The sequence below is a fragment of the Antechinus flavipes genome, chromosome 4 (genome assembly GCF_016432865.1).
Source record: "Antechinus flavipes isolate AdamAnt ecotype Samford, QLD, Australia chromosome 4, AdamAnt_v2, whole genome shotgun sequence".
NCBI lineage: Eukaryota > Metazoa > Chordata > Mammalia > Dasyuromorphia > Dasyuridae > Antechinus > Antechinus flavipes.
Genome location: NC_067401.1, coordinates 369,796,878 through 369,813,490, shown reverse-complemented (window position 1 = coordinate 369,813,490; position 16,613 = coordinate 369,796,878). Strand labels below are relative to the sequence as shown.

Below are 16,613 nucleotides of genomic sequence, written 5' to 3'. Positions count from 1 at the left end.
GGAGACTTCTCCTTATCTACTATTCCACTCAGTGCCTTCTCATTAAGATTACTTAGTCATTTCCTCTCTATATATTTTCTAAATGCATAGATTTTTACATATTGCCTCCCCTATTAAAATGTAAGATCCTTGAGGTCAAGGATGATATATTTCTGTTTCTTTCGCACCCCCAGCTCTTAGCCTAGTGCCTGCACACAGTAAGAGCTTAACTAAAGGTTTCTCAAGTGACTTCTTTTGGTTTTGAATAAGCCTAGATAATCAGTCCAAACTTCAGCCAGCTCATCTCACTCAACTCAAAATAGTAAAATTTCCAGAAATGGGCAAATTTCCATTTATACATAGTACTATGTTCAGTTAGAGGCAATAGGGCAAGAGCAAAGCTTAAAATTCATTTTCTGAGTTCCCTTAAGAATCTCAGGGTTTGTTGCAGTGAATGAAGAAGCATTCATAAGGCTGTATGAACCATTTTATTTCCAGCAATCAATAGGTACCTGGAAATACTTATATGAAGTGTGCACATGGGCATACGCTCCAGAGATTAATTTAGACTCAAGGTTTATCTATTCTAACAAATGCTGGTTGGATTACATTTTCTTTTTCACTGGAACTATCAATAGTTTTCCTCTTTCAGATTAAATGCATAAATCAAAAGAACATATTTTGTAAACAAACAGTTGGTGAATATGAAACTCCTATTCTTCATCTATTGATTCCTAAAACTGTATTTGCCCATGTGTTTTTGACTTTCATTTTATCAAATTGAGCAAATATTCTTTTTCTACACAGGGAAGCATTAGAACCTTTTGCTGCTCTCATGTTTTCCATCTCTTAAGGAGCTCTCAAAATTGCCCAGAGTATGTTAACAGTCCCCTGTTACAAAGTCATTGGTTGGCACCACGATTGCAGTATTTCATCAGGTTCAAATTATAGTAATTGTTTTATTGCATTTCAGAACAGTTGCTAGAAGGCTGGCTAGGCTGATGATTCCTTAACGATGTTTGTCCTATATAATATGTGGAATTGCTTAAGGGGGAAAAACTGTTTTAATAGAGAAATCTAGGCCTATACTACATTAAAAATGACATGTAACTAAATGCCAATCACCTCAGAAGTTGTTTTTATCCCTAACCTCACTGCCATTTACCTAAATCAAGTTCCTTTCTCTATTTCAAGCTATATTTTTTTTCCTAAAGGATACCAAGAGAATCTATCCTATAGTGATTATAGAATGTACTGATTCATTTTGAAGGTTAAGCTTAAAAAAGTCTGTTACCATTATTAGTTTTCCCCATTTGACAATAAAAAAGTCTGAATTGATTTTTACCAGTTTTAGTACAAAAAAAATTGGCATAACAAATTTCAGCTTGATATAATTTGAAATAGCCAATATATTAAACCCCAAAGTGAAATTTAAATTGGCAATCATGTCAGCTTCAAGTCCCCAAATGAATATTAATTTAAAAACCAATCATGTTCCAACAGGTTGAACCTTCAAAATGCTAGTTCTGGGATAGAAATTGTTAGCTCCTTCAATGTTACAGTATTAGACATCAGTATCTTTTGTTTAGCAAAGCAAACATCCACATTTTATTTTCAGTCATTCTTAAGCAAACATCCTAAATTAGTCCATTATTTGAATGTTCATGCCTTTCCTTTTGAAACAAAAAGTATTACTTCTACTTTGTTAAAAGGAAAATGAAGCACTGACAAAAAAAATCTAACAAATTTTATAAGATTTAGTCCAAAAACCAAATTTGCTGATTCATGCTCTGTTTACCACATTTCAGTGTCTTTTAAAACTCAACTAGTTTTCTGAATAATTCTAGCTACCCTGACAGAGAAAGTTGTTTTACTTTTCTTAGATCTATTTATTAAAAAAAATAGAAATAATAAATTCAGGCTTCACTGTATCAGAATTAACAATAATTTGAACTATATCCAATTTCTATATCCCATTGAATGAGCTAGGTAAAAGAAACAGTGTAAGCAGCCTTTGTTTCTTTCTTTACTTATTCTGAATTTAAGAAATAAAACAAGCATTTCCATAACAAAGTATTTCCATAACAGAGGACCATCTGAAATTATAGATATATTATGTACAAGTTGCTTTTCCCTTTCAAATATACAAAGTCACCAAGAAAGTTACTTTTTCTCCTCCTCACCCCAAATTACCTTTATACACACACACACACACACACACACACACACACACACACACACACACACACATATGAGTTCTTTTTTTCTGGATTCAAATAGTATCTTCCTTCATAGAATCTTCATGATTAATTCGGATATTTATAAAATAAAATAACTTGGTTGCTCAAAGTTGTTCTCAAAAGAATACTGCTGTTACCATATATCGTGTTTATCTTGGTTGTGCTCATTTCACTCTTCATTATCTCATAGAGGTCTCACCATGTCTTTCTAAGCAGCCTCTGTTTGTAATTAATAAATTGGAATCATGGAAAAATAGCAATTTTGGGGAGGAAGGTCTTAGAAATACTTGACTCTAACCTCATTATTTTACAAAAGAAGCCTAGAAAGATAAAGTACTTGTTAAGATCACATAGTTAATAGCTGCACTGGGATCTAAACTCAGGTGTTCTGCTTCCTAGTCTAATGACAATTCAAATATCCCATGCTGACTCAGGATTGGTAATATCATATAATACAGCACCAGAATAGGATTTAAGTAATTTTTTTTAAAGTATGGCCAGGCAATGATGCTCCAGACCACCTGTAATTGGGGGGGAAACTAAAACTGGTAGATCATTCAAGTTAGGGAGGTTTTAACTGCAGTAATGCTAAAACTGATTGAAATGTCCACACTAAGTTGGACAACAATTGTCCAATAAGTTGAGCATCCTGGAGTGGAAAATGATCAGACTTTTTGAGAAGAGACAAACCAGCCCAGTTTCCATGGGGGGGGGGGGGGGGAAGGAGGGACGGAATGTGAAAGAGGAAGATAGTTAAAGTTTTCATCCTGATCATCACTATTAGCATCAGATTGTAAGTGACTGCTGCACTGCCAGAGTAGTGGAGACTCAATTTCTTTTAAAAAAAAAATAAATAAAAGTATGTTCACTTGCATGACTATTTATGGAAAAGCAATAAACTATTTTCTTATTTTGGAGGGATTCCTCCCATTAATCTGAATTCATGATATTTTCTTGTACATCAAAATATTATTTTTTAACCTTATTTAATTTTTCAATTTATAAACACTTATTTTCTCTCTCATATAATCTCCACCACCAATTTAAAAGTTTAAAAAAAAAACTAAAAAAGATTCTTTTTAGTAAGACTAGTAAAATATTTTGCATGAGTGCCTTATATTAAACAGTAGAATTAGAATTTTGTGAGTTTTAAGAGAAAGAAAACCTTGAAGTCCTCCAAATCTTCCCCCTTACTTTCTAGATGAGGAAAGTGAAGATTAGAAAAGTTAGGTCAATTATCTAGGACCATACAACCAGCAAGTGTTAGAGCTTAAGTGTCCTAATTTTCACTCCAGTATATTTTGTTTTATTGTTTTCCATCATCTTTTAAAAAACACAATAGATCTGCTCCTCAAAAGTTGCCAATAATTTAAGCTATTAAAAAATATGTCATATTTTAAATGGGCTAGGGTAGCTCCCTAGTTAAAGGAATTCAATGTTTCCTTTTGCAAATCAAATTATTACTCCCTAATTTGTCTTTAATATAAATTAAGACAATCATATGTGGAATTTGCTTTAAAAAATTATGCATACATATAAATGTTCTCCGAATTCTCATAGATTGAATGAATCTAATGATTTTCTACTTTTTATGACTGTTTGATTCAATAATTTTAATATCAAATGCAAAGCATTTAAAAAAAACTCAAGCAAAAAATAAAAGGAGTTCACAAATTGGAAAGGACAAGTTTTCTCTTGATAGTCAAACAGTTATGATGTAAAGCGGTCTCATTAAATCATAAGTACTTTAACCTTTTCTTGAAAGAAGTGGAAGATTTAAAGATTTATAAAGAAATTTTACCTAAACTAGGAAATGACTCATATTTGACATGTATTGAAATGATAATGCTGATTTCAATAGGCACTCTAAGAGCATTTTGTTCCCAGGAGAGTAATTCAGTCTTGGTTACCTCTTTGCATTTAGATTTTGAACTTTCTTTCTAAAGCTTTTAAGCTACTACTGTCTGCCAAAACATGACCAAGTTACCCAGATATAATCAGGCAAAATAAAGGCAAGTCCAAAGTTTGTTGTGATTGTTGTTGCTTTTTTTAAATTGCCAGCACTAAATATGCAACAAATCCATCTATCTGACATGTTCTCTATAGTCTAGTTCCCAGTTTCTATTTTAGCAATTTTCATATTGCAACCTAACTCCATTGCACTGAACATTTATAAAAGAGGTAGTAGCAGGGGCAGCTAGGTGGCTCAGTGGATAGAGCACCATCCCTGAAGTCAGCAGGACCTGAGTTCAGATCTGCTCTCAGACACTTAATCCTTCCTAGCTGTGTGACCCTGGGCAAGTCGCTTAACCCAAATTGCCTCAGGGGGAAAAAAAAAGTGGTAGATGCATACAAATGCAACCACCTCAACATAAATTAACAGGTGGCAACTACTTGCAGACAAAGTGGTGATTAGTTTTTTTTTTTTTTTAATACCACAAAGTAGAACATCATCCATGCCTTTTTCCTCTGAGCCCACCAGTACAGAGAAAAACTTGCTTTCTGTGTGTAATCATTAATTCAATCAATATTTGAGTACCTACTATATGTAAGGCAATATGCTAGCAGCTGAAGATCATACAAAGTACAGATCAGATATGATTCCTGACTTGTGGACTTTATAACATACCATGAAGCAAGGATAAAAATAAATGAAAAACACATGACTATAAGGCAAGCCTTAAAAAACAAATTAAAAAAAAAACCCTTTCTCTGAAAGGAAAAAAATATTATGGTAGTAGAGCAGGGGGTAGAGAAAGCTTTACAGAAAGAAAATAATCATTTTGAGATTTAGACAATACTTAGGAATTCAACAGATTAAAAAAAATGGAAATGAGAATCTAGGTATAGGGAGAATAGAAATCAGGAACAAAGAGTAATCTCATCTGCCTATATCACAGAGTATGGGGAAGAGAATAAAATAACATTAGGCTATAAAGATAGCTGCACACTTGAGCAAAAGTGATCACTTGTGTGGTGTTAGAATCATGGGCCATCTTTAATCACAAGAAAGGAATTTCAACTTTATTGAGGAGGAGTCATCAATGATTTTTGTGTGCATAGGAATATGACAAATGATGAAAAACATTTATTACATAGTTACTATATGCAAAGCACTGTGCAAGATCCAGGAGATATAAAGAGTAAAGTAAGACAGTCTGAAAGAACTCATATATATGTCAATCACATTACATAACTAGATCTATTTAGGAGATTATTCTCATAATGGCACAACAATAATAATGATAGTGAAATATATATATATATACATATACATTTTTATACACACATATATGTTTATTTACATATATATACACATACACTCATAATCAGAGTTAGAGCTGGAGATATATACATATGTATTTATAAAATATTTATATGTATTTACAAATACACATATACACTCACATAATCACAGAATTAAGAGTTGAAAACAATCTTGTATTTTATGTGATCCATCCTCCCTTATTTTACAGATAAGAAAAGTAAAACCCAGACATGTGATTTGCCCAATGTCAGACAACTGGTATATGACAATGCTGACAATAAGTTCAATCTAATGTTCATTGCACCTAATCAGTCAATCATCAATAAGTATTTATTATACATTGTGCCAAGTGCCAGAAATGCAAATACCAGTGGAAAGAGGCTGAGGAGGTAGGGACTGATTGAATTGTAAAGCCACAAAAATAAGGACAAATAGAAGAGCATATTTTAGAGAAGAAAAAATAAGCCTGGCTTTGAATATGTTGAGTTTGAGGTGATGGTGAGATATTTGTCCAAGATATCCAATAGAAGCAATTGTATGGATGGGTCTGGAGCTCAGAACAGAACTCCAAGATGACATACAGATTTAGGAGTCATTTATATAGATGTACTATTTGAAGAAGTGAGGCTGAATAACCTTGTGAGGGAAAGAAACTCTTGACCTATCTTTTACATCTAACATTAAGTAGATCAGGTGTGTAAGAGGAGGTCATAAGTCAGACTCATAGAATGCTATTCCACTGAGAGATGTCTTTATGAAGTAATATCTTTCCAAGATCCTTAAATAATCTCATAATGATCTTTAAAAATATGAAATAAGTATCTCACTTAATAAATAGACCTCATCAATTAAAAGTCAGAAAAAAAAGTTCATTTTCCCTGGAGGTACTAGACAACAAATATAGTCATCATTTAGGGTTCATCTATGTAGATCCCTCATTCTTGGCCACTTTAAGCAGAATGAATTCTAGGAGCTACATTGTACAGATATGGCCTCTCTATCATGAAAGGAAAAGAAATGCCCCTGGCAGTACAGGACCATTTAGCAATAGCCTAAAGGAACAAAAAGCAAAAATTCCATTTTTTATCTCAGGTCTGTAAATATCAAGTTTCTTATATGACTTCTCATAGCTAACCCAGCCTTTACCTTCTAAGGCCAATACAAAATGTAATTGACAACTAGAGTAATAAGGCAGCAGCACATCTGAATTTATCGGTTCTAAGGTCAACATTTTACTCCAATAGCCAAGTTTTATTCACACTATTCAGAATGTTTTCTGAGAAATGATAGCTGGTAAAAAAAAAAATCAAGCACAAGACTTGAATATATCTATAAATTATAAGATAATTATAAGATCAGTATTAAAGATTTAAAAACCCTTATTTTGAAGTAGAATTCAAATATATCCAGAGGAAAATATTTTTAATGACTTCCAAATGGCTAATACTCCCTAAAAAGTATCTTACTTTATTTTCTCTGAATATTTTTATAGTTAACTTTCAAGGAAGAAAAGCTGATAATCAAAGATTTGTTAATAATTTAAATATTTCCTGGCCCCCTCTCCTCAAAGTTACCTCTTAAATACAACAAATTATCCAAAAAGAAAGGAAATTCTGTTAAGGGAGTTGGGAACACATGCCATTTAAAAGAAGGCTAAAAGAAAGATAGATCTTTGTGTTTAACCAAATGTTAAATACTTTTTATTTTACTCACCTGCACACTAAGATGGATCCATTTCTTCACAAGAATTCTCCCCAGTGTCATTACTTTTATTGGAGGCTGCAAGCCATTTACTGTGCGATAATAAAACATGGTCTCTTTCTCAGAGATTGTAAGTTTGAACACAATCTGCCCATCCACGGCCTTTTCAATAACACACCTTAGGAAGCAACCAGAAAAGAAGGAAAAGGTTAGCATCCAACCAAACACACAAAGAAACTGTGCAAAGCACATATGTCAAGCCAACCCCAAATACCACTCAGAGTACAATGACAAAGAGCTAAGAATAAAAATATACAATGGAATTATTTTTGGTCTAGCAATAACAAAAATCCTTGGGGAAAAAATGAGAGAATATTTAATTTATATCATGTTCTTTAGACTCTTACCATCCTTCACTAGAGATTCATGACAGGAAATAAAGTGGCTGAAATCATTCTGCAAAACTAACATTTAGGCTATTGGCTCATTAGTTCCATTGCTATTTCTTTTATACGAAGCTGCACAACACAGTATATCCCGGCTGGGTATTAAGTCACCAGCGCACATCTTTCTTTTCCTTTCTTTTCATATAAAGAGAATTTAGTGCCCATGGAAGGCTCTAAACTGTTAGCCCTAAAGTCTGAATCACTCTATTTAACTCCCACAATGAAATGGACAGCTGTGATTGGTGCTTGCCCCATCATCAACCTGTCTTAACCCAAGTTAGTTGATACCCCTGTAAAAGGCCATTAGACATTCTGTGAATTTCTAAACTTAAAGTAATCTTGTTTGAAGACAATATCTAATCTCTGGACTAGAGCACCTTTAAATACTCCTAAGTCATTTTGCCATAACAGAAATGTTTTCAGATGCACTCTAGGAATCTGGTCTATATCCACAGCAGCTATCAAGAGATAAAGGCCTTTTCTGACCTTATCACATAGCCAGTCTCTTCAGATCCCCTTTGCTGCAGACATCTAAACATTTGTGACTGTCCAGTTAAAATCTTCTGGGTCAAAAGAAGGAAAATTGAGCTCTGAATTCAGACATTTATCCTCTTTCCTCCAAGTTACAAAGTGGCAAAACTCTACTTTCCAGAAAGGTTGAAGATTATTATTAGGATGCTAATGGAACTCTATTTGGTAGTTAATGGCCAGGTGTTTGATAACAGACAACATCAGGGTCAATATCATATGCTGAAATGGACCCACACTTAACACCGTATACCAAGATAAGATCAAAATGGGTCCAGGATTCAGGCATAAAGAATGAGATTATAAATAAATTAGAGGAACATAGGATAGTTTGTCTCTCAGACTTGTAGAAGAGGAAGAAATTTGTGACCAAAGATGAACTAGAGATCATTATTGATCATAAAATAGAAAATTTTGATTACATCAAATTAAAAAGCCTTCGTACAAACAAAACTAATGCAAATAAGATCAGAAGGGAAGCAACAAACTGGGAAAACATTTTCACAGTTAAAGGTTCTGATAAAGGCTCATTTCCAAAATATATAGAGAATTGACTCTAATTTATAAGAAATCAAGCCATTCTCCAATTGATAAATGATCAAAGAATATGAACATACAATTCTCAGATGATGAAATTGAAACTATTTCCACTCATATGAAAGAGTGTTCCAAATCATTATTGATCAGAGAAATGCAAATTAAGACAACTCTGAGATACCACTACATACCTGTCAGATTGGCTAAGATGACAGGAAAAAATAATGATGAATGTTGAAGGGGATGAGGGAAAACTGGGACACTGATGCATCGTTGGTGGAGTTATGAATGCATTTAACCATTCTGGAGAGCAATCTGGAATTATGCCCAAAAAGTTATCAAACTGTGCATACCCTTTGATCCAGCAGTGCTACTACTGGGCTTATACTCCAAAGAGATACTAAAGAAGGGAAAGGGACCTGTATGTGCCAAAATGTTTGTGGCAGCCCTGTTTGTAGTGGCTAGAAATTAGAAAATGAAGGGATGCCCATCAATTGGAGAATGGTTGAGTAAATTGTGGTATATGAATGTTATGGAATATTATTGTTCTGTAAGGAATGACCAGCAGGATGAATACAGAGAGGACTGGCGAGACTTACATGAACTGATGCTAAGTGAAACGAGCAGAACCAGGAGATCATTATATACCTCAACTACAATACTGTTTGAGGATGTATTCTGATGGAAGTGGATCTCTTCAATAAAGAGAGCTTTAATTGATCAAAGATGGACAGAAGCAGCTACACCCAAAGAAAGAACACTGGGAAATGAATATAAACTCGCATTTTTGTTTTTCCTCCTGGGTTATTTATACCTTCTGAATTCAATTCTCCCTGTGCAACAAGAAAACTGTTCGGTTCTGCACACATATATTGTATCTAAGATATACGTTAACCTATTCAACATGTATAGGACTGCCTGCCATCTGGGGGAGGGGGTGGAGAGAGGGAGGGGAAAAATCGGAACAGAAGTGAATGCAAGGGATAATGCTGTAAAAAATTACCCTGGCATGGATTCTATCAATAAAAAGTTATTTAAAAAAAAAAAGAAAGAAAGAAAAAAATGACCAGCAGGATGAATACAGAGAGGTTTGGAGAGACTTACATGAACTAATGCTGAGTGAAATGAGCAGAATCAGGAGATCATTATACACTTCAACAACGATACTGTATGAGGATGTATTCTGATGGAAGTGGATTTCTTTGACAAAGAGAAGATCTAACTCAGTTTCAATTGATCAAGGATGGACAGAAGCATCTACACCCAAAGAAAGAACACTGGGAAATGAATGTAAACTGCTTGCATTTTGGGTTTTCCTCCCGGGTTATTTTTACCTTCTGAATCCAATTCTCCCTGTGCAACAAGAGAACTGTTCGGTTCTGCACACATATATTGTATCTAGGATATATTGTGACATATTTAACATGTATAGGACTGCTTGCCATCTGGGGGAGGGGGTAGAGGAAGGGAAGGGGAAAAGTCGGAACAGAAGTGAGTGCAAGAGATAATGTTGTAAAAAATTACCTAGGCATGAGTTCTATCAATAAAAAGTTATAATTATTTTTAAATATATATATATATATATATATATCACAAGCCAAAGAATCATTGTTGTTCAACTTATACACTACTCTGATGGATCTTTTATCTAAGACTGTAGGGTGAAAGTCAATAAAATACTACAATGGACAAAATCCATAGAGTTGTAGGACTAACAACAGTGATATTTTGGCAAGCAACATAGAGATGTCAAATGTAAGTTTTGTCAGGCAGGGGCCTTTGGCCCAAAGTGATCTGAGAACATTTTTCAGTGGTCATGCTCTCTTCCAAAAATGTCTCTTCTACATAATCTAGCCTATTTCCATGACAGTGAGAAATGGTTTCCAAAAGAAATTTATGGAGATTTTACTCTAAGTACAAAATGCCAAGCTCTGAGTTCTAAGATATTAATATATTCATTAGCAAGAAGAGATTGTCAATACATGACTATCACAAAGTTGATGATAACAACTAGGAAATAATAGGAAAAACTAAGATCACAATTCAAAACAATGATTCCAAGATAAAGCTCAGTCTTAACAAATATGTAGACTAAGCTCTTGATTTATATTTGTGTGATACATAGTAGAATACTTTATAAGTCCTTATTGACTTGTGAAAAGATACAGAGGCATGAGTAATCCAATGACAAAGAAACCAAGATTATCTGAATATAATTTACATCTGACTTTAAATTATTTTATTCATTGGAAAATGGAAATTCATTTAACATAAAATGGTAGAGATAATAACGTAGTAGCTATGTCTCATGAGGACTTTGCCCTATGAATTTCAATTATGGAAAATGGTCCTGGAAGCGATCTTTGGACTGGAACAGTCAAAACAACAATGGCTACTATGAAATTGACAATTCAAATAAGAAAATAGTAAAAAAAAAAAAAAAAAGCACCTAGTTGACTTTCATGAATCAAATCCTCTGACCCAGATAAACCACATCCACAGGTTATAAAAGATCTAATAAGTTTGAATACGGATCAATGGTCTTTCAAATATTATAGAAAACATGATAAGTACATTGATTCTAAGAGAATGTTATTAAATAAATTCATTCACACACACCATATTTCTAGATTAATGAAAAGAGCACTGCTACCTCCAAAAGAAATTAGGGGATGGAGGTCACCAACTTTTTCAAAACTATAGAGAATTTGGTGTTCCCCACTCAACATTGTACTCTTTGGTGTAAAGTACATAAATATCCTGTGGAGTATAGACTTACTGATGCCTGGTTCTTAATGTAGAACAGGATCAGTGAAGAAATCAATAATACTCCATAGATAGCTTAAACATTTCAGTTTTCATTACTGTCACCATTTTGGTGTGGGGATTTTCTATTTATCTAGTATTAACTAAAATCATTTCATTAGAATTAAGAATAATCACCACTACATAGCACTTTAAGAGTTACAAAATATTTTATATACATTATCTCATTTGAGCCTCACAATATCCTCATACAGTACCAAAAATATTATTACTGTTTTAGAGAAAAAAAAATAAGACTCAGAGATTAAATGGTTTGACCATTGTCATATAGGTAGGATTCAAACCCATGTCTTCAAGTCTAGTATTCTATCTACTATATTAGAGTGACTTATAATTTATATAGAATAGATAAGATATAACACTGCCTAACCATGTGACCCTGGGCAAGTCACTTAACCCCAATTCCCTCACACACACACAAAAAAAAAGAATAGATAAGGTATTAGTTAATAGGTAAAGAAACTGTGTCATAGCTATGTTGAGTGACTTAACCAAACTCACATATTTTGATAATGACAAAGGTAGGATTAGAACTAGGACTTAAGTATTAGTCTAAATTCTTTTTAAGCCATTATAAAAATTTGGGTTAGGAATTGCTAAGAAATTACTTTTTTTTTCTCCCATCATGTCATATTCTTCTTTGATTAACTCTCCTTTGATCATATTTTATGTTGGGAATAGATTGTTCATTTCTCAAGAAAAAACTATTTTCATTTTAATTTAAGGCATTCACCTTCCGTTAAATTGTTTTTCTCTATGATTGGGATAGGTAAAGTATTAATTTAGAAAGAACTCTCTGTTGGCAAGTTAGAAGCAGTTAATATGTTAACCAAGCCATTATAGGCAAATTGACAAACCATCAATAGAGCAGTCCTTCCAATGTCAGAGATTAAGGAGGAAAGTGGAGTAAGTGCTGTTCAATATAGGAAACAAAATTTGAGTCATCTAGAGTTTACTACATGAAGTCAAGATTGTATTGTTGCTGGGGAATGGACAGGCCAGGGTTAAGGAGAGAGAAGGAGGGGAGGCTTTTTTAAATTACATTTTTAAATCTATACATATGATATATATGTGTGTGTATGTATATCTTTATAGGTGTAAAATATATATAAATATATACACATAAAAATTCTTTTACAGCAAAGTTGTAAGGAAGAAATGTCACATTTTAAATTATAATATACATTGTTACCTGAAAAGGTTAAGAACTTTGAGCAATTCAAAATTAAAATTCTATGTAAATCCCAAATTTCCTATTTTGTTTTTACATCTCTATTTACCATTTCTTAATCAGATGCAGAAGGGAGAGATCTCTAAAATTCTTTTCTAGCCCCCTGTCTCTGTGTACCATATACTCAAGCAATCCAAGAAACATTTTCCTCCATTCATTTTCTTGAATTTAAATCCACAAGTGAGAATTGAGGTTTGACCATTACTCAAGAATGTGTTTACCACATGCAGCCTTATTTCCCAAAGCTTACTGAAAATGCTTTTCTTAATATGTTATTGATTGTCTTCCTTGCTATTTTGTTTGCTTGTAAACATACTAGCTTGGTAGATAATAAATGTGAGAGGAAGGCAGGTAGCAAAATATTTAGGAACTGGATTTATTCTGTTCCTGGATAAACAATAATTGGATAATCCACATTTTGTTTATTTTACTTATCTAGTGCAAACACCCCGAAATTTCCCCCATTCCCCATAGGTATCATGGTTTTGAGAATGGAAATGACCTTGATGCATGAAACACTCAAAACCAAAGACCTCATGATCCCTCCTTAGTGAATTCTGCTCTATCTTGTCTATGTGAAATTATGCCAATGGCAGGTGAAATTGGCATAAGGGTGTCAGTGTGAGAAGAGAAAAGAACATTTTATCTCAGCTCTGTCAAGGGACATTCTTCCAAAACACCTCAGGCTTTAACTGTATAAGCTAAGTTATGATTTACAGGGATTTTAAACATTTTTTTAAAGGAAATGGCAGGTAAAAGTAGATTGGGGACTACTTTCACTCGAAGTTTAAAAATGAATTAAAAACTACCCACTTTCACTCAGTATTTTAAAATAATCATCTGGTACATTTTCAACCTCATTTACTTTCCAAAAAAAACTTCCCCTAAAACCTATGCTGACATTGACTATACTATCAAACGTTTAGGTCAAATATTTCCAAATTATCAAAATCTGATACATTGGGGAAACAAATGTATTGATAGTAGATTAAGAAGGCTTGTGACTTACACTATAATGAAAAAGAAAAGAAAAAACAGGAGTTTGACTCTATCAGAATACAAAATGGTCATAAAAGAAGCAGTAGGCCCTTTCCCAGCTTCACATTGAAGGTATTGTTACTGGGCAGACAGTAAAAAAAACCTTTGAGAATAGTTCACAATTACCTCTATTTTCTTAATTGAAGAAACAGCCACCAGACAGAGAAGAGAACAAAAGTAATGTTTTCCATAGGGAAAAAATGTTATTAGGTTTGGCTTGCTTATATAAATCTAGAAATCAGGAATTTTAGGCTGCCAATTTTTTTTTTCTGATAACTTTGCAACATGTGGTTCATCAGCATCCAAGACTAAGCTGCTCTAGGGCAGGCATTTCAGTAATAAGAAAAAGATCTTAGTTGAAATAAGAGGATAGCCATGAATGTGTAAATTGAATTCATTTCATTGCCATTCCAACCATGTTTTTTTTCCCTTGAGGACTCATTTCATATACAAAACTCAGCATTTTATAGAAATTATATCTTAATTTTCAAGTAGTCTTTGAGCGGTCATTTTACAGATGAAAAAATTGAGGTCCAAGTAGACTAAGAGACTTGCCTAAAAATCAAAAAGTTAATAAACATCAGAAGTGGTATTTAAATGCAGGTCCTCTGACACCAGAGATCTCTTTCCATCTTATTATGGTGGCTTTTTTTTTTAATTTGTAATTTAAAACAGAAGCTGTAATTTTATCCTGGGAGTTTATCTTTTCTAAGAAAAATTCCAAAGTTTTGCCCTTCTTTCTTTCTAATTCAAAATTCACAGTTATCATCCCCACTCCTGATTTCTCAGAGCATCAGGAAAGCAAATACCCACATCACTACTTACATTACACCTTCTTGCTCAGGTTTCAGCCACACAGCTAAAGCAAATGATGCCGCCAGCTTTGGAGAGTGAGGCAAAAAAAAGCAATCTTTGAAATTACCGAAAATAAAACTTGTAGAATTGGTAGGGGAGCCAGGATGCAAATCATTTTTGTCTCTGGTAATACAGCTCCTGAGGCCTGTTGAGAAAAGGGCGATGTAGGATGGAACGGAAGATCTATATGGGCACTCTTGAATACAAAACTTCTGGGTACAGTATTGAATACTTTCAATAGCTGTGGAGCTGTGACAAAAAGCATTCCGGCCTACTAGTCCACATATTGCTTGGGTTGGCACAATTGAAACATTCTTTAAAGCTCCAATATTTTGAAGCCTTGGGAAAAGCCCCTGTGAACTAGCTAATGGTATGGAAGTGAAGTAAGCAAGGATAAATGTCTCAATGACATGTAACAAGAACCCACAGTCCCATGAATGAGTTAGGTAATTCATGTTTACAAAAAAGGGTTCTCCTGATAAAGTGTTCCTAAATAAATAATGCCACTAGCTTGCAAACACTTGGAAGCAATGAATTTTAAGTGGTGATGAGATGCTCCATTTTCGGAAAATATAGGACATGTTCTCACAATGAAGAGATACCAAGATCTTGACCAACGATGAAGACATGGGTGGCAAAATGGTTGCTGTGAATCAAAAGCAAAAAAGTCTGAAATGAGTTCCTCTACATTTCTAAATTTAAGAGTTTCCTAAGTATAAACAATCATTAAGTACCTACTATGCCAAAAGCACTGCCTTCATAAGGACATTACACATCTAAAGACCAAAGCACCTTGGTTAAGTTACTTTTCATTAACTTATTCAGATGATTTGTGCTTACACAACTGCTACTTCTCTGTTAAATTTAATATATCTTAAGAAAGATATATAACAGAATTTCAGAATTTTGTTACTAGTATATTTAAAATTCTGTATTTGTTGATTTTTTTTTGAAATTTTCAAATTCACAAATGCCTTCATATCATTTGGCATAATACCAAATCCTAGATAATACTCCTAGAGGTTACTAGATGTCCCATTTGTCCACAAAGATACTAATATTCAATATCCCACCACCACTTAAGAAAAGGAGAGTTCTATCTACGCCACATGTCACATAAATATCTAACACTTGAAGTTTGAAAAGCACTTTGCCCCTTACCCCCTTATCTTGCAGCCTGTGTTGCTCCATTTAGCCCTTACTAAAGCTGATTAGAAACCCATCACCATCTGTCTCATGCTTTAATATTCAGCAATGGGACTCGGGCTAGGGCTTACTCACACTTCTAGTTATTTGTGGGCTAAACTTGGGCCTAATTCTGCATAAATAGTGGTACTGAGAAGTAAGCAAAGTTACCGTTATTTATTGCATTTCAACGGGAGTGGTACTGTCCCCTCAGTTTGACAATTGGCTCGCCAGGAAGATCGCTGTCTGCCGTTGCCCAGCAACCCTGTGGCAACCCCCAGTTACTCTTAGCAAATAGGCCGGAGCAGCAGCAGGAATGCTGGAAGGAATACTTGGGCTCCCAGGTAAGGTGCCCTGCACAGTAAACACTTTGCTAACTGAAGCTCGAGAGCTCAGTCTGCTCTCTAGCCTGGCTTACATCTGTTGCTTCTAACAGTGGGAGGGACCTGGATGGGTCCGTGCATACATAATTTTAAAGTAGCAGTGTATCTCATCCGGATAGTCCAACCTCCTCCCCCCTCCCTTTTTACTTCCCTTTTTTTCTACTCCTCTCAAGTAATTTAATCCATCTAATTCCCGAATGAAAATGACATTCTATTGTTCCTCAGTAACACAATCAAATTTCAAATGTAACTTGACTTAGATGAGTAATTTCAAGCCATCTAAGACTATAAACTTTGGTACAGTAATTCTCCTCATTGGAAATTCCCTATACTAATGAAATCACAGGTCTGTTCCAAAAGGAATACAAATAATTGTTGGCGTGTCATTCCTAATGA

At 34.1% G+C, this 16,613-nt stretch overlaps 1 protein-coding gene across 1 annotated transcript in view; it reads right to left on the bottom strand.

Moving 5' to 3' along the window:
* The window catches only part of USH2A (usherin), a 998,601-nt gene extending 983,497 nt beyond the window's left edge, over positions 1 to 15,104 (bottom strand). The window contains exons 1-2 of the mRNA XM_051996749.1: positions 14,620 to 15,104; positions 7,201 to 7,366 (exon numbers count right to left, since the gene is read on the bottom strand). Of these exons, the coding sequence (XP_051852709.1) occupies positions 7,201 to 7,366; positions 14,620 to 15,104 (651 nt within the window). The remainder of the gene's footprint in view (positions 1 to 7,200; positions 7,367 to 14,619) is intronic.
* Between the last annotated feature and the right edge of the window lie 1,509 nt (positions 15,105 to 16,613).